This window comes from Diabrotica undecimpunctata, chromosome 7 (genome assembly GCF_040954645.1).
Source record: "Diabrotica undecimpunctata isolate CICGRU chromosome 7, icDiaUnde3, whole genome shotgun sequence".
NCBI lineage: Eukaryota > Metazoa > Arthropoda > Insecta > Coleoptera > Chrysomelidae > Diabrotica > Diabrotica undecimpunctata.
Window position 1 is genome coordinate 12,934,683 of NC_092809.1, and position 20,166 is coordinate 12,954,848.

Genomic DNA, 20,166 nt, shown 5'->3' on the forward strand with positions numbered 1-20,166 from the left:
TATTATCTATCTATATAAAAGGTTAGGACGACAAGTCACACTAGGAGTTACAGTATAACTACCAACATCTGATATTTCAATCATATTTTGTTTTTGAAACGATACCGTAGAGTTGGGTGACTTGAGTACAATTTGGACATTAATTCAGTAATACTTGCCATACCGATAAATCTGTTACAAAACAAAAAATATGGTGTTATGCCACTTTTGGTAAAGAATAGAACCTATATAAACTTATATTTTTTTGAAAAAACAAAAAAAAAGTACAAAAAAAAATAAAAACCGTGTTTCGCAAGTTTCAGATAAGAATTTGCAAGGAGGAGACATAACGGAAAGTCAATACTAAGCTGAATGAAACTAATAAAAGAGTATTTAATTATTTATGAACGTATACGTATATACTAGTAAGTACTATTTTGTAGACAACAATTAGGTATCTTGAGAAAGGTATTAAGTGCTCAATAGCGTAGCCAGGCGAAGTTTTGATTATCCAATCGCATTCGGTAACCTTCGTATATGTCCGTGTCTTTTCGTATCCCACGCGCACTTGTCGCGTTCACTTACTAACGATTACTACCGAGCGAAATAAGTAAAGTAGATTACAATTTACAGTGAAGTTAATTCGACATTATTGTAATTTGACCTACGTAGATTTAGAATTTTGCACTATAAAGGTTCAAAGGAGTTAACAAGATAACTGTAGGCAATTAACACATACATCATAACAGCATTCAACCACGTGGATGATCTTATTAATGCTTTGAAACTTTTGAGACATAAAGTTGACGAAGAATACCTCCATTTCTACGAAGAAGCAAAGGTGTTGTACTCGAAAAATGGAGGGATACTGTTTATGTCACGTATCGTCGGAAGGCAGTTGAATCGCTCTAACATTTCTGCGTCGGATATCTCCATGTATTACAAAATAAATTTATTCATCCCATTTCTCAACCATAAAATTCAACAATTGTTTGAGAGGTTTATAAAACACCGTAAGGACTGTCCCAATTCCTTCCAGGAGCTTTTTTGCGTATCTATTTTTTACACCTTTAATGTTTTTCTTATGAATAACGGGTTATTTTTTGTACTTTTAGTCGTTTTATTTTCTTGAACCCCCCTCCCAATACTAACACCTGACTACGGCCGTGGTTGTGCTGTAAACGAACATGACGTCTCTGTTAGATAATTTGGAAGATTTGGCACAATTTTTACATATTTATTTGTAATTTGATTATGAAATCATCGTTTAGGTTAAAAGATGCATGGGCGTTAAACGGGCTAATATCAATTTATTAAGAATCTGTACGCGGTAGAAAAAAATTATTCAAACAAAAAATGTAGCTGAAATAATTTTAAACAAAAATGTTTATTAGAATTTTTTCTGTAAATAGAAACAACGCTTGAAGCGACCGGCGATGTTGAAAGTTAGTTACGCGCGCGAAATCAATTTTAAATAAAATTTGTATTAACTCGACGGTAAAAATCCGACATCTTTTGATCAAAGTGTACTATTAACCAAACTTAAAATGGGATTTAAAGGTTATGAATAAAAATTAGATACTTTTGGAATAGTACATATATATTTATCAGTTTTTTCTTTTCTTTTTGAAAATTTGGATTTTCGTCCTCTTAAATAAGTCATTTAATCGCATTGCACAGGCCTTTTTTGGAGGTTTAACAAAAATAAGAAAAAGGTTTCAATATATCTTTGGAACAAATAATTAGTTTGGGCGATTTTAATAACCGAACCAAGTACAACTTACTGTATACAAAATGCATTTAGGTATAGAATCATCGTCAGGAATATCAGAAACTACCACTTCACACCAAAGACACATTTTTAACAAAAAGAAAACAATTATGAGTTCGACACTAACATTTAAATGAGATAAAACACTAGACACAAAAAGATTTTTTCATTAAACTAGTAAGAAAACCATTATGAGAACAGGACAGTCGCGGTCGACAAAAACAAGTGATTAAGACAACATTCCACTGAACATTTGCTTATCAAGAAAGTTAGACGATTTCATTACTAATATCTTAGGGCATTTGATATGCGTTACAAACATATTAGTAAAAAAATTAAGATGAATTTTGTTTACAAAATACGCAATTATCAAAAATATAGACAAAAATGGTTATTAGAGATTAATTAATAGCAAAACACTCTTAGTTTTATCTCTCCAATTTATAAATTCATAAACAAATAAATTTTTCAACTTGCTGCTTAGTCAATGTAATTTTATTTCATCAACTGAGCCCTAATACACACAATGTCCAACTTCATACTGCACATAATACACAATATCAATAATAAATAGTCAAAAAATTCAATTTATTTTGTAAACATGACAAAATTTAAAAAGCTTAAAAATTAAAATCTTCAATTTAGTGCAATTTAAGCGAGCCTACGTGATTAGTCGTATTTATTTTGTAAACATGACAAAATTTAAAAAGCTTAAAAATTAAAATCTTCAATTTAGTGCAATTTAAGCGAGCCTACGTGATTAGTCGTATGGTGTAACACGGAGCAGCCGAGCGCATGGTGTCATTTTATTTCCTGATTAAATTGATAAAACTTGAAAATAAAATATTAGGTTACTTGCAGGTTATTATTATTTACTGAGAATAATCCACATAAGCCATTTTACTTTAAAATAAATTTATTTTGACGTTTAGATTTTCTAAATATAGTAAATTGTATTAACATCATCATCAATCTGTATGCGTTCACTGCTGGACATAGATCTCCCTCAGCTCTTTCCATATGTCTCTATATTGTGCGGCTTGAATCCAGTTACCACTAACACACTTCAGGTCGTCAGTCCATCTGGTTGGTGGGCGTCCTCTGCTCCGTAGTGCTTATTGTCTTGGTCTCCACTGGACAATACGTTTTGTCCATCGGTTGTCTGATAATCTGGCGACGTGTCCTGCTCAATTCCATTTTAGCGAAGCGATTTTTTTGATAGCGTCTGTTTTCGTTTGGGATTTGGTCTCTCAGAGAGACATCCAACATCTGGAGCTCCACAGGCCTTTAAGTCACGCAAATCTTATTCACTATCTCTTTATGAGTGTTAATGTTTCCGCTTCATAAGTGAGTATAGGTAAGATACATTAATCAAAGATTTTCCTCTTGAGGCATATGGGTAGGTCCGATTTAAATACAAGCTTAATTTACCAAACGCTGCCCAGGCTAATTCTATACGACGTGGAATTTTTCGATTTAGCATCAGATTAATCATTACTTGCGTCTTGTTCATATTAATCTTTAGTCCGACCATCAAGGAAGCGTGATAAAATTTTCCAACATTATTATTGCATCATCGATACGATCGGCTTTAAGAACGATGCCATCTGCGAATCTCAAATGGCTTAGCTCTCTCTCTCCATTTATGTTGATACCATGCTCGTAGTGTAGCGATGGTGTCTATTCGGAATTCTGGCAATACTTTTAATATGTTCTGCTGGCTTATGGTATCGAATGCTCTCTTATATATATATTGTTGTGATTTGCTTATAATTGTAAATCTACTTATATAGTCTGAAAAGTAATAAGTTTATCTTTATCAAACAAATCAAAATCAAAAAATATCTCAGGGCTGAAAATAATTATTATATATAATTTTTTTAGTTAAAACGTGGCTTCAAAGTATCTTCTGCTAGTTCCATTTAAGAAAGATAAACAAAAAGAAAAAAAAATACTAGACAATCAATTCTGATATTATAACAATTGTCCTTTATTTTAAAATATATCAAATTAATTGAAAATTCCGTTGAGGATAAATCTTACACCATACACTATAAATAGAATAATAAAAAAAATATAATCAATCATCCATCAAATCACACATCCCTTAATAATTAATAAGGTTTAACTACACATATTTCTAAATCAACTATCTCTTAATATAAAAATTTTAAGAAAGAATTATTGTTTCCTTTGCTTGGATTTTACCACAATCTCCAAACTCCAAGATAAACAAACTGCTTCCTCTCAGACACAACGAAAATATATCTGTGTGTACTTACACAGTAATGCCTCTGTTTCTACTGGCATTCGTCTGTTTACCACAATGGCTGCTTAATTTTCCACACAAAACACTAAACACTACTTCTTATAAATTCTAAATTAGAATATCTTTTCTATAATATCAGAAAACCACCAAAAATTCATAAATTTTTTAGGAGCATCTCTCAATTCGCGTTCTCGTTTGACAGTTCTTTTGACAGTTATTTTGACAGTTGTTTTCACAGTTCCCTGTCATCCAACGCATCATCGGATTCTTAGTTCATAAAAATTTTTTTGTTTTTCCAAAAATTACTTGACGTTAAAATACTTTCCTTCAAACGAACTTGAATTCTTTTTTCAACTTTTATAAAGGAGAAAACTCAATAACCAATAATGCTTACTTATTACTTTCTAATCTATTATATCCGCAAATTTCAAATAGTTGTGTACTAAATCTAACTGCTTATGTCCAAACCGTATTTTTTTTTTATTGGAGAAAACTGTCCAAATCACTTATTCACTTATTCGGAAACCACTCATGTACAACTAAACTATTTCTATATACAGGGTGTTCTCGATTTTTTTAATGGTCTTTCTAATTTTAATTTTATCTAAAATTTGGGGATCTTATTAATATATATATATATATATATATATATATATATATATATATATATATATATATATATATATATATATATATATATATATTGAAATTTCTGCAGGAGTTATATGTGATTTACACCGCGTTGAATAATTTTGGCTTTGATAAAAACCATTATTTTGACGACGTTTCGGCAAGGTCGCACTTGCCATTGTCAAGTCAGGTAGTAGCGCTTCTCGCTGATGCTTGAAGTTATTTATTAACTAATTAATAATTAACTTTCATAGTATCTACTTTATGGAGCGTCTGAATGCAGAACACGTGGCTTAATTGATCAAATACTGGTAGGAAGCAAGCGCACGTAAGTAATAACTTGTGTTTAACTAAAAAAAAAAATAATATCTGGCGTTGAGAATAAATGCGAAAATGGTGTGATGAATAAAAGGAACTGTATGGATAAGAAGCTGCAAGAAATAAAGAAGTAGATCAAGAAATTGAGAAGGGTATTGGGAGAGGAGAGGTATAGGAAATGAAATTAAATGTTTTATTGGCAATGACATTAAGACAACGTTGATAGGTAGTTTTAAGAAATAAAACAAGGTTAAAGACCCTTTTGTGAATATTTTTGTTAAATTGATTTGTTAAATAATTATGTTTAATTATATTTAGAAAATAATTAAGGTTTAGGTTAAATTGACTTAAATTAAATTGAGAAATTTTGAGTTTAAAATTTTAAACATTTAAAATGCAATTTCAACATATTCACTGTTTGTGATGGGTCTATTAAACAACCACTCTTAAGTAAGTAATCTGAACCACATGTTTTATTTAATCGTCAAAATCGCAACCACATTACCTAGTTTTAAGGTTCACTGATGATGGTCTGACAGAACCGAAAACGTTGTAAATAATTGTAATCCCTTTGGATTTTAAAATTGAAATATTTTATTAAACATTATATACCAATTACAAGAAGTTTTAAGTTCGCTGTAAAGTTTTTTTAAAATAAAATATTATTTAACTGTTTATTACACTGAACGGCCAAAATAAGGGGCCACCCTATAAATTTCCGAAAATAAAAATTCATTGAAAGTTTTATGCATTGTTTCATATTGCGTCTCAATTTAAATATTTATTGCGATTATGTACGCTTGTTTTTGACCGTTTTGACATTTATGTTGTTGTTTTCTGTAGTCGCTGTTTATCTTTTAAGTTAAAAACATTTAATTAAACAGTAATTTAGCTTTTCAAACGTGGATTTCGACTAAGTGAATAATTGAGATATAGTGCTATCTACAGTAGATGTTGCCCGAATAATTTCATTGCTACAAGACGGAAAAAGTCTAGTTTATGTATCCCAAACTTTTGGTATTCCGAGAACTACAGTACAGAGAGCTTTCCATCTCTTTATAGAGACTGGTACATACTCAAGTTGACCTGGTTCAGGTCGTTGAAGAGTTACCTCGCAAAGAGGTGATCGTTTTATTGTGATGGAACTTATAAGAAATCGTCATTCCACTGCAATTGCTGCAAGAAACCGTCTGCAGGAGGTTCGAAATGTAAATGTAAGTGAGAGAACGGTTAAAAAACGCCTCAATGAATGAGGACTAATGGCAAGAAGGCCGGCTATTGTTCCCGAATTACAACCCAGACACTGTAGGAATTGAATAGGTTTTGTTCGACATCAACAAAGGGATATACAGGATTGGAGCCAAATTCTCTTTACTGATACATATCGGTTCTGTTTGGCGATGGCTAAGAGAGGGTTTGAAGACGGAAAAATGAAAGATATGCCCAAGCTTGTATGCCCCAGAGAAGAAAGTATGGCGGTGATGGTGTCATGGTTTGAACTGGAAATTCATTTGAAGCTCGAACTTCACTTATTTTCACCAAGGGCCCCCTGAATGCTCACCGGTATATAGAGGATGTTTTGGCAAAAGCAGTAGTTCCATTTAGTCCATTTTTTGTGGACAATTTTGTCTTTATGCATGATAATGCACATACTGTTTACTGCAAGAATCGCGACAAATTAAGTACTTCGGGAAAGTAGAAATCAATAATCTAGAATGGTCAGTCTGCAGCCCTGATTTGAATATCCTCGAACTTCTTTGTAATAAACTTCATCGTAGGGCTAGAAGTCAATCAGGCCATCCAAAAAGTCTTGCAGAACTTTAAAACATGCTTCGTGTAGAATTTGAACGTATTCCTTAAGTTTTTATTCAAAATTTGTTCCTTTTCCTTCCAAATCGTATGCAAACGGTTATTGATGTTTTCGGGCATAATACCCGATATTAGACAATTTCGTTCAAGTTCACTCGTAATTTTTATTGTTTGTTAGATATTACAATATTTTCTTTTGTAGATTTCTAATTAAATTATGTTAAGGAATCAAGTAGTAATGGCCTTTTTTTTTTGTTTTAAAAATGAAAGATGCTGAGTAAACAAATTGAAACAGTGCATAAAGCTGCCAATGAATTTTTATTTTCGGAAATGTATAAGGTGGCCACTTTTTGTGCCGGTCAGTGTATTATCCTAGTATTTAAATGAACCGATGGTTTTAAAAAGTTTTTTTTTAATTAATAAGATCAAAACTCACTTTATACGATAGACAAACTACAGACGTCGTCGTCGTCTTTTTCCTGCTTGGCATGCTAACAAAATGAGCCTTTCAACAAAATCACACAACACAATCGCCACTCGATTCGATAAAATACCATTTTCAAAATAGAAATAACTCGCGGAACCGTCTTTCCGATTACAATCTAAGACGAAAATAGATTATATTGTTTTGAGTTTCTTCATTGCTGGTGAACTTTCTTGGAATGCGAGCATAACTCGTGTGTATTCAGTGATCGTAAATAATTAAATCAATTTAGGATACTAAACACTCGTATATGAAATTAATTGACTTAATCATAACGCGGTGTTATCATAAAATTAATGAGAGAAAAGAGAATTGCATAAAAGTTTCACTTTTTGTAGGTATATGCAGCGATTGGAACTTTTATTTTTCATATAACGAGTCGATCATTTTTTTAATAAGTATGTAGATCTAATGCGGAAGAAATTTAAATGAAGACAAGGAGAGATTTTGATGTTACATTCATATTGGAATTAATCAACTGGAAACAAATGATGTACTCATAATAATATGATGCAACAAACTGCATATAAATAATTAAGATTTTAATTTAATATAAATAAAACCACAGACGATTAAACTGGATGAGTGTAATGAAAAATAAACATACATCATAAGCGTTAAAAATTTGACAACTACTAATAAAAGTGGCACACAGTGAACAAAAAATATAACTTAAAACAGGAGAGTTTCTAGTGGTTGGCTGTATACCATACTTAAAAAACTTTCTAATGAAATAAAAGGCTTCCAAAATAATTGGTACATTTGTTTAAAAAAAACGTTCTTCTTCTTCTTCCTCTTTACAAGCAATTCTGCTTGTTCACTGGCGGATTAATACCTCTATGGAAGGTTGTCACTCCATCTTTTGCGCCGTCGTCCGATACTACTTCTGCCGATTGGTGACTTATCTCCTATTTTGACGACACGGGTCTCCTGTTTTCCTATTTTGTGTCCATTCATTTATACACTGTACGTTACATTTTCTTCTAATGTCTTCACTTCTCTTTCGATCTCTCAGCGTATTTCCTGTCATTCTTCTCAGTACTCTCATCTCTGTCGTTTCCAGTAGCCTTTGCGTTGTGGCTGTGTCGGGTCTTGTTTCTGAGACATATGTCATCATTGGTCTTACACTGGCTTTATAAATTTTTAAATTCATCTAAGTGTTAATGTGTCTGTTTCGCCATATAGTGGCATTTTGCTTTTTGTACTTGATCTCTCACTTCTTTGTCCAGGTCTCCATAGCTAGACAGTGTAATTCCCGGATATTTTATTTCCATCACTTGTTCAATACTAATGTCATCAATTTCTATTTTACATCTGGTTGGTTCTTTGCTGACTACTATTGTTTTAGTTTTTTGAGATGAGATTGTCATATTAAATTCTTTTGCTCTTATGTTAAATCTGTGAACCAGTCTTTGCAGACTATCTTCATCTTGGGCTATCAATATCGCGTCGTCTGCGTAACACAGTATTTTATTTCTTTGTTTCCCATTCTGTATCCTCTTCCTTTGTTAACGCTTTTGATGATTTCACCCATGATTTCACCAATTGAATAGCATGGGGCTCGATGAATCCCCTTGTCTTATTCCGCTGCCTATTTCTATAGGTTCTGTAAGTTGTCCATCTATTCTGACTTCCATTTTTTTTGTTTTGGTAGATGTTTTCGATAGTATTTAGAGGAAATTCTTTATTATACAGAAGATGGATTACATGTTTGAGTCTTACTCTGTCAAACGCTTTCTTTAGGCCAATAAGACACATAAATGTTGGTCTATTATACTCTGGTGATTTCTCAGTAATTTGCTTTATATTGTTCTGAAGCTATTTTCTTGTGGCATTTTAAAGTAATTACTATTTAAATGGGAATAAGCCGCAATTAAAGGTTAAAGTACGTTTATTGACGTTTCAATTTCCACTTCGGAAATTTCCGATTTAAATAGTAATTAATTTGCTTTATAACGAATATTGCATCTGTACACGATTATTCGGCTGTTTTTTATCTCCTTTTTTGAATAGTAGAATTATTTCGCTCGTGTTCCATTCTTCCGGTATTTTATTGTGTTTAATAATTTTATTAATTAATATTGTTAATTGTTCTGTCATTACTGCTCCACAACATTTCAGTAATTCGTTTGGTATCCCGTCATTACCTGTTGCTTTTCTGTTCTTCAGGTGTTCAAGTATTTTCCGAACTTCCTGTATATTTATAGTAAGTTCTTCATTTGTGGTAATTTCTGGTGTTTCCGGTTTTAGCATCGTTTGTTCTTCCTCCGCATAGAGCTTTTATAGGTAGTCAATCCACGTATCCTTTTCTATGTGTTTTGGTTCCATTAGTTTCTTTACCTCCGTTCTTTGACCTCTTATGAAGCGCCATATTTCCTTTTGCAGACCGTAAAAATCCTTCCCAGTGATCATTTTTTTAAATTTTCTTACAAGTGCATGTGTTTCGTTTCTAATTGTCTTGTAATTATGGTATGCCTCTTGTGTTTTGGTTGACATGTATTTCAGGTAAACTTTTTTCTTTTGTTTACATTTTTCCTTGACTTCTCTACAAAACCATGGAGTTCTTCGCCTTGGGAAGATTTATTTTTATTTATATTTCTTTCACCAAGAAGTTCCTTGGCCGAGGCCAAGGAAGATATTAGACTTAATTTTTGCCCAGCTTTCTTCGACTCCATCACTTTCTGTGATGTATGTATTTCTGCTTTTTTCGGTTATGCTTTTTTGGAATAGGTATCTTGTGGAGCCATCCTGTAAGCGTTCGACTTTTATCTTTGTGGTGTATTCTGGTGTTTTGTTATCACATATGTGTTTTCATTCGGATTTTGCACAATACCAATTTATGATCGCTTCCTATTTCTGCTGATGTTGGTGCTCTTACATCCAAGATTTGAAAGGAATGTAACTTTCAAATTAGACAGAATATAGTCTATCATAGATCTTTGTCCTCTACTGTTTTCAAAAGTGTATTTGTATTGTTCTTTGTGAGAGAAAAATGTATTATTAACCGTTTCTACTTTAACAAACGTTAAAAATAAAAAATCTAAACGCATTGCAATTGTTCAAAACGTTTTGGGTCCTATTAGACCATCATCAGTGAAAACACGAGTACTAGCTTAATATCCCGTCACAAAACAGTATTATCATTATCATTCTGACTTTATAACTTTGTGTGGGTTCTAGCCTCCTCAAGAATTTCTCTCCAATCGTCCCTATCCATCGCCTTCCTCCAACGAAAACGTATTTCCATGATTCTCTTGTCTTTATCGATGTTATCAAGGGTCAATGGATCTATTAAGGAACGTTTTTCTAGATGAGTCAGTTTGTTTAACAGGAAACCGACAAGAAATTGCCAATAAATTCAACAAGATGGCGGGCGATGAGGACGCATGTTCAGTTGATGGAGATAAAATAAACATTTTTCTTCAAAATTATCTCAGCTACTTATCTCAACTTTTTGTACGGCGCCGGCGTACAGATTCTTGGTAATTAGATTCCCCCTCCCCTAAGAGGGAGTTTTAGAGGGAAGTCGGGGATAAACTTTTTTGCATCTTTTTGGGGTCCCAGAATGGACGTTCTCGGTAAAATTCAGCTTGTTCGTATGATTTTTAGAGCTTCAGTGGCATTTTCGTCTTTGAGGACTGAAGTAAATTACCAAAAAAGTGAGAAATAAAGTGAAAGTGAACCCATTTTGTTGTTAACATCACAGAATATGCAGCCTACACAATCAGTTATATCTAAAAGAGGTTGTAGATAACAGTAGGTCATCTGAACCAAGACAGTTGGTAGTAAACAACAAATCTAGTAAAAATAAACCAAAAGGAATGTTGAATTTGGAGAATAATGGCTATTTGAGTCAGAAAGAACAGAATAGTACAGTTATTGTTGATAATGAGTCATGTGAAAATAGTGGATTTGTAGAAATGATAAACAGACGCTATAGAGTTCGGCATGCCAGCGTATATTTGCTTCATTGATCTGTCGAAGGTGTTTGACAGGGTTCGCCTGGGAGACATTCTAAATATATTAATAGAAAATAAAACGCCGACCAACATAACAAAGATAGTCCATAACCTAAATAACAACAATGTAACCAAAGTTAGAGCAGGAGACCAATTCACTGAAAATATTCTAACACCGGGAGGAATTAGACAAGGCGACAGTTTAAGCCCCTTCTTGTTTAACCTACTCATGGGCAAAATTATAAACAAAGTAACATCTCTCAATCTCGGATACAGAATGGGCAACAAAAGAATTGGTATGGTGTGTTACGCAGATGATGCAGCAATTATTGCCGAATCAGAAGATGATCTTCAGAGACAGCTCTTTCAGTTCTTTCAAATAAGCCGACAACTAAATATGACCATTTCTACCAACAAAACTAAATGTATGACAATAGCAAAAGATCCGCTCAGAAGTTAGTGGTTGAGAACAACCTCATAGAACATGTGATGCAATTCAGATATCTGAGCATAGATATATCAAGAAGACACGACCCAGTAAAGGACCTAAGGAGTCAGATCAACAAAGCATCCGCATTATCGGGATGTCTGCGGGAGATAGTCTGGTCAAATCCGTATATGAGCAAAGATAGTAAAATTAGAATCTATAAGACTTGCATACGACCGATCATGACATATGGCATAGAAGTGCGCAAAAATACCAACAAAACGAAACAGATGCTAAGGGTTGCCGAAATGAAAACCCTAAGAACAATAGTGGGCAAAACAAGAAGGGACAGGGTTAGAGAGCAGTGCAAAGTTCAATATATTGTAAGTTGAGGAAGGCAGCGTAAAAGGATGTGGTACAATCATGTAAGACGAATGGATGAGAATAGATTCCCAAAAATTGACCTAGAAAACAACCCGCCCGGTTCAAGACCTCCAGGAAGACCACCTAAAACATGGAGGGATAGTTGGCAATCTACGTCCCAGGAAATTAACCAGAGGCAGCTTCAGAATTTAAACAGATCGAAAGATCTCCAAGAGGTAGAAGAAGAAGAAAAGAAGAAGATAAACAGACGAAGGAAAAAGTGGAAAACTAAAAGAAAGATTTGTACTGCAGAGATAAGTCCAGATTAAAATGGATAATAATAATGGCTAATAATCATAAATATTTAAATAATGAACTAAATATACAAAGCATTTTGCCATTTTCACATAGATACAAGGGATATATTGTCTCCCAAATCTACTATCTGCTGATCCTAAATCTACGAAAATATTCAGCACGACTACAGTTATTGTTACTCAAAATAAAGATATACTCACATTGCTTTCCGCTTGCAGCCTCAATCTGGCTTCTTCTACAGCGTCCCTTCTTGCGGTCAAGCCTTTATCTCTCAAAGACGTCCGCCTAACGGACTGTGTGCGTGTGTTACTCTGAGATCTTCGAACTTTTCGTTTAGCTTCTGCTTGTTTCTTTATTTCCTGCTCCGTTCGGAGTTCTAGAATTCTATCTTTTATTTCGGGATCTTCACAAATATCTGTAAAAAAAAAGGAAATTTTCTTTTATAAAATATTTTGTCATTAGAAAAGAAATAAACGGAAGTTTTAATAAATCGCCATTTAGAAGCTGGACTGGGACAGTAGATCAGCATACTGAAGTACTATATATCTTTCTAAGAGGTGTTAATTAAAATGAGAGATAAAAAAATAGTAAAAACCACTAAAACTAGAAAACTAATGTTTTCTAGTTTCTTAGATCTAGTGGTGCCAGGAAGAATATTCGGAAGAAGTGAATATTTCAAGTGAAGACGACAATGATATGCACAAACAACCCAATCTCTGTTTCCAGTAGCGGATAATACGGGGATGATCTTCAATATGGTAAATATTATGCCTGTATGGGATTAAGAGACAATTGATTTTAGTGAAAATTACATTTTCTTAATGGGAAGTGTCTACGTTTTTAATTACATGTTTCTGCATTCGTCGCATTTTGTTATCGATGAAAATGGCCGAGAGATGCCAACACCGAATTTTCGTTAAGATTTGCTTTAAAATCGAAAAAGTTGTGCGGAAACTGTCAAGTGATTCAAAAATCCATTGGAGATGAATATATGAGTAAAATAGAGATAAAAGACCGCACATCTCGTTGACACTGACCCACGTTCTGGCCAACCTCCCAATATACCAAAAACGGAAATTGTCGAACGTGTGAGCAAAGAATATAGATAATATAATTAAAACGCTCTTCTTATAAAATATAAATAAAATTAATTAAAAGTCAATCACTGGGAGAGAAAGCCCAAAAAAATTCCAAGGTGTTTCGATCAAAAACCAATTCCGGATCTCGTTAGTACGCTAGAATTGCGTTTTAGCACATACACCAAAGTATTATTTATTATAATTTGAAAATTCAAAATTATAAAGTATAATTTCGGATTTTTAAATTTAAAAAATAAATAAGTAAGTCACAAAAAAGGCCTCTGTGGAGCTCAACAAAGGAAGATGAGGAAAAAGGCAAAAATGGCTGCTGGGATATGGACCATAGCAAATTCCAAGAAAACCAAATCGGCTACATTTGAGAATAAAAAGAGACTTTGTGAGAATACTATCACTCCCCTCGCAACAGAATTTGCTAAGAAACCAAGAGGACGAGCAGACTAGGTCATAAAGCAACGTGACAAAAATATAGAGAATGGTAGTAGCTCACAGACCTCATCTTGATACTCAACTAGATCGGGCTCCAGCAGATCTGATCATTAACAAATTGAAACAAGCAGCTGATGAGGCTCCTATCGGAGGTCAGAATGAACTTCTGCAGTTCCATAAAACGTCGTTTAGAAAAGGGGCTCTGTGGGTGAACTGTGCTAACGAGTATTACAAAAAATGGATTACTGAAGTGGTAAGGACTATGGAAGGCCCGTGGGAGGAAGCAATCTTAAATATAGCTGATCCAAATAATATACCCAAGGCCAAATGATCCTCACCCTCAAAGGGGCTGATAAAGAAACCACCAAGGAGGACGAGGATGATTGATGATAAATCATTGAGGGCTGCTCATTTCAAGACATACTACAAACTTGGAAAGGTATCCTTTAAAACAAACGGGGCCTGTCAGATAGTTCTCGGATCAGCATACCTCCCATATGATGATCCCGAACAACCATCGTCAAGGGATCTACAAACCATAAAAGGTATACCTCTTTACAACCAACTCTACCTCAAACAACCTGGTTTCAGAATTTCAAAGCTCCTCGTAAATATATTACTACTATAAATCGAATACGCTTTGGACATGCATGCTACCCATGCCATTTATTTAAAATTAAAGTCATCGATGATGATAGTTGCAAACATTGCGGCAAGCTAGGTGACCTCGATCACATCTTCTTTGAATGCCCTAAATTTATTCAGCATTCAAACTCCCTGTATACAAAATTAACTAAATGCAATACATACGCTCCATATAATATACAGTCTTTGTTAGCCATAGGTTCTGTAACAATATATAATTTAATTATAGAATTTTTGTCAGACACATGCATAGCTTTATAAATCTGGTACTCGTTCATGAAAATTTTCATGAGCGTGTATAGGATTAGACTTGTACCCTTTGTTTATCCTATATGTAACAATACCTTATCCGTGGTCCAGTATTGTTTGTCTGTTAAAATAAATGTCTTGACGGACCCCTAGACGAGAAGCGAGTGTCCTTGTATTTCCCTTCGACGTGTTCATCTATTAATTATTCGTCTATTTCGTTTTAGGGATATCGCTGTGCATTTGTCTGAGAGAAATAATCTGTACTTATCTGTGTATACTTTTTTGAGGAATATATTATAACCTTTCGAGACTGGCTGAATGACGAAAGTCAATGCCACATAAAAAAAAAAAAAAAAAAAAAAAAAAAAAAAAAAAAAAAAAAAAAAAAAAAAAAAAATCGTCAAGGGAGTTAGAACAGCTAATGATAGATTGCAGGGAACATGTACTGCAGTTAATCATTAGCTGTGATGCGAATGCGTATAGACGATAAGAAAGCTATGCTTTCCCCCCTCCCCCACTCTTAATACAATAGAGTTTTTGGAGCTTCAAAACATCGAAGTGTTAAACCATCCACCGTATAGTCCCGACCTACATCCCAAGGACTTCTTCACGTTCCTAAAGATAAAGAATTCAATACTTGCAGCGATTCCAGTCGCCAGAAGAAGTCATCGATGCCTTTAAAAAAGCGATTTTGAAGGTGTCAACTAAAGACTGAAATATCTGTTTTACGAATTGGTTTGAAGGTATGCAAAAGTGTATCTATTTTGGTGTGACATATTTTGAAAAGCAATAAAGTACTTTAAGTCTATATATTTTTTTGTCTTTATGGCTATATGCGAAACGGAGGTTGTTTCATGTGAATTGTTTATCATCATCTTTTTATGTCAATAATAGGTTCTATTGAATTGTAGCCTGATGGTGTTCTACTTTATAATATATGCCGCATTCTGCATTTATAGTTTATCCATGCTCTGGATATTTTAAGATACAGATACATGCATTTGGTATCCGTCACTGCTTAAATCGTTCTTAGTGTTTATTTCAAAAATTCTCATTAGTTCATCATTTCCAAAATAACACTTTAAAGTTCGAAAAGACAAACTATTGTGATCTATTGGCAAAGCCGTTTCTTTTGTATTTGATAATCAATTTCGAGACAATGATGATATCTGCTTTAAAAAATGCAAGGCTTGATCGATACTTTTGGGACGTGTAAGCTAGAAAAACCATAACAATGATAAGTACACAAGTTATAGATACAATACTAAATATACAAATTTTTACCTGAAGGTGTTTCATCATGTTTATTCTTAGCATTTAAGTTTGCTCCTGCTTGTGCCAATAATTCTAGTACTTCTGGCTAAAAAAGTATACATAACTTAGAAAAATATGGAGGACAATGTAATTTAGTACTTACATGACCCCAACAAGCTGCTGCATGACTAGGTTGCCATTCGTCTTTGTCTTTCACGTCAGTTCTTACACCCATCTCAAGAAGAAACTACACTACAGATAGGTAGCCATTGGCGGCAGCGATATGTAACTAAAACAAAAAAAGCGTAAAAATTATAAATATAAAAATATAATAGTATTTTATTAAGTAGGCAATACTGAGTTCATTTAATACTTTCTGTTATATTTCAAGTTATCAAAGTTATCTAAAAGTCTACGACTAAAATATAATATATATTTTAACAGAAAACTCTGTGCGAGTATGTTTCTTCTTAGAGTGCAGTCTCCCTACGAAATTTATCTATATCATAATGGCTATTTTTATTTTTGAACTTGATGCTCTATACTACAACAATTTTCAATTGAAGGTGATTCATTGGCAACATCACACTTAAAGCGACCATCCGATATTCCACTTATCAACTTTTCAGAGGCGTACCAAAATAATATTTTAATGATTTATTAGTTATTTAAACACATAAGTAATTACGTAAAAATTAAATCTAAGACCGATATAATTTTATTAAATTATCAGGTGTATTTTGACAGGTATCTTATAATTGTCTAGCAAAATAACGTAAAGTTTATTGTTATTATAGAGTGCCTAATACAGTACTTCAAAAAACAGAAAACTTTGCAAAATAATTATTATATTCCATTTATATAGAAGAAGAACTATAAAGCAAAGAAATAATTACCTAAGGTATGTTTATAAAGTTTTGGAATCCAATGACTCGTCAGAATAGTTAACCCAATAAACCAATCGTTCCTTGTGAGTTCTAACAAACGTTGGACATCAGAAATGTTATATGCCACCTTTTCACGAGCCACGTAACCCTTTACTTGAGCCCAGATTAATTCTATAGGGTTTAAGTCGAAATGGTAAGGAGGAAGTCTCAAAATGGTGATGGCTTTAACATGAGCCATTGTATCCATAACATGCTGGCGTTATCTGTCACGATGCTGTCTGATGACACTTGTAAGCTCAACCTTAACCATGTTCCCGGAAAATGGAATTCCATTTTGTCCTTACCAACTCTGCATGTCTGCTTCCATCACTATTACCGAATTTGGCTCGACTCGTGACAGAAGGGATTCAAACCATTTTTTAAAGCGTTGGGCGTCCATGTCTTCGTGATAATCCTCCTTTTTTTGGATAAAAAATTAGTGCACTATCATCTAAAAAGCCACTCTCACTACCTATATGAGCGACAATCAGTCGTTGCCCTTTACCCGTTGGTCCTCGTAACCCTGTTGATAAACCGTCCACAAATGCTTGACGATAACTCATTACAGTAGTATTTTGCCCGATCTTAGATACTGTGTGGCCAGCATTCACCCACGTTTCGTCCAGATAATAAATCTTTTTGTGGACAAAATAAACTTCTCTAATAGAGCTAAGATATGTTCGCCGCCATGAGACTAAATCTTCTTTTTCTATTAAGACAGATTTACGGGATCGTTTCGCATATAAAAATTTTTAATCTTCTTTTATTATTATCTTTAACGCCTCTTTGCTTATTTTTGGAATGAGATCATTCTCCATTACCTTTGTCCTAATGGATTCGAGGGTTGGCGTTTTATTTTCAAAAAAGAAAGAATGCATAGTAGTGCGTACAAAATTTTTCTGATAACTTGTCACTTCTGATAGTGTTTTTGAATTCAATCTCCAGTTATTTCCCTATTAAATAATATCCATATCAAGGTTGTACTCCTTTTTTGTCCCTCAAGGATTTATTTTGAGCCCACAACCCACAATTAATTATATGAAAGAAATTATAATATTGTACCGAACTTGCTTATTTCGACGTAGCCCATATAACGGTTGCATCTCGAGACGACGATGATCTGTGTTCGATAACCTTCCGGATGTATTGGACGGGATGGAATCGAAGCGATAATGCAAGAGAATAGAGGTGGACTATTCCAGAATATTCTAGTACATAATAACTTATATAAGTAGCGCTGATATTACCTTAAGTTAGTTGATAAGATATTATCGTGCTGTAAACTTATAAATAAATATATTTATATAAATTAGAACCGCTCGTTTTATTGAAACACGCTACAAGATATTAACGAACATTCGAACTTGTATCTTAACATTGTTTAACATGAATCATATTATCTAATATCTTCCAATTTACATTAAAATGGTGTGCAAAACATAAAAAGGTAAGACTTACTGGTGTGGCTCCTTGTTCATCGTAATACTCCAAATTTCCACCGGCAGCTGCTACTTTCTTCAAGTCTATTAACATTTGTCTTTCCGTTGCGGCCCTGGTATCGTCGATGAGTTCTTGAGTGACACCGCGTTTCGCCATTTCCGTTTCGATGTAATCTAGAGCTGCATCGTCCTCGCATATATCGTACGGCATGTTACCGTCAGCATTCACAGCTAATAAGTTGGCTCCTCTTGCTATAAGAATCCTAAAACAGAAAAAAAATTACTACATACTTTAATTAGATTTACAAATGGTCTTTTTTCCTAAGTTCTACTTGAAATCTCCCACTCCGACCGGAAAGTAGATAAATATTCCTGTCGGAGTGCAGCTGCGACCGGTAAAAACGGGTAGCAGCTAAGGGAGCAGTAATACCAGAATTATTATGATATTACGATATAGAAGGGCAGATCGATCGACTGCATTATCAATCCCAAGAAAGTTAAGCATAATGTCCAATAGAATGCTTTGGATGTTGTCACGCAGTCCGGGTCAAGGAGTGAAAAATCTGCTACCGGCCAGGCATCGTGTATAAATTTAGTTACTGGCCTACACAGATCACAATCAAGACAAATAAGGAATGTCGGTACATGGAACGTGCAAGGGCTGAAGACACATAATGGAAAAATGACATTTATTGAAAGAGAGTTGGCAAGATACAACATTGAAATCGCTGGACTAGCAGAAACGCACTGGTTAGGAGAGGCCCATTTCAGAATTATACAGGTGTAGCCAGTTAATTGAGTTTGCTACCAAAAATAATTATTCTACCATGAACACTTGATATGTTATGTACACCGACTCTATACTTGGAAAAGTTCTGAAGATAGGTCTAGAAATCGAATCGATTATATTCTCATTAATATTCGCTGGAGATCATCAATCATAAACAGTCAAATCATATCGAGGGGCGATATGCGAATAAGATCATATTCTCCTCATAGCTAAAATAAGTTCAAACTTAAAACGCCCAATAAACGGAGAAAGACAAAAAAGATAGAAATAAGGAACAAGGAAGATTTTCTCTTAGAAGTGGAGAAAAATACGCCCTCTATTCGTAATGGTACATCCCAAGAAATAAGGGAAACTATTAAACACTGTGTAAGACCAATAAACCACCCAAAAGTAAATAATGGAGCGAAAGGGAAACACTGGATAGTAGTGTAGATACAGAAATGGAAAAAGCTAGTTTAAGAAACCCCTAAACAGCTTCTTGTATGTAGGCTTTAAAGCTTCTTTATTCTTCAATATTAGCCTCCTAAATTGTTTAAATTTTCGCACCATCTTTTTCTTGGTCTGCCAATACTTCTTCGTCCATTTGGTGACTTATCTCGTGCTATTCGTTTCGCACTATACTATCCTCTGCCATTCTACTAATGTGTTCGTTCCTCTCCTGTTTCCGTTTTGTCACCCATCCATTTATGTCTTCTATATTGCATGCTCTTCTTGTGTTTTCGCTTCTCTCCCTATCCAACAGACTTTTCCCTGATATTCATCGAAGTACTTTCGTCAGTGTTTTCTCCACCGTGTATGTTAATATAGGTCTAATTGCTGCTTTATAGATTCTTGTTTTTGTGTCTTGTCTTAGGTGTTTGTTCTTCAAGATTGTGTCATTAAGAGATCCCGCCGCTTTACTTGCTTTTAAGCTTTGTTGTCGTACTTCTTCTTCAACAACTCCGTAACTAGTTATATCTATTGCCAGATATCTAAACCTTGCTTCCTGGTTTATTATTTACCCATCAATT

The 20,166-nt window shown here is 34.0% G+C and overlaps 1 protein-coding gene across 1 annotated transcript in view; it reads right to left on the reverse strand.

Annotated features, from left to right (window-relative positions):
- Nucleotides 1-20,166, reverse strand: part of MYPT-75D (Myosin phosphatase targeting subunit 75D) — a 79,010-nt gene that overhangs the window by 14,746 nt on the left and 44,098 nt on the right. Inside the window, 4 exon segments of the mRNA XM_072536732.1 lie at nucleotides 12,528-12,742; nucleotides 16,032-16,107; nucleotides 16,165-16,290; nucleotides 18,386-18,629. Of these exon segments, the coding sequence (XP_072392833.1) occupies nucleotides 12,528-12,742; nucleotides 16,032-16,107; nucleotides 16,165-16,290; nucleotides 18,386-18,629 (661 nt within the window).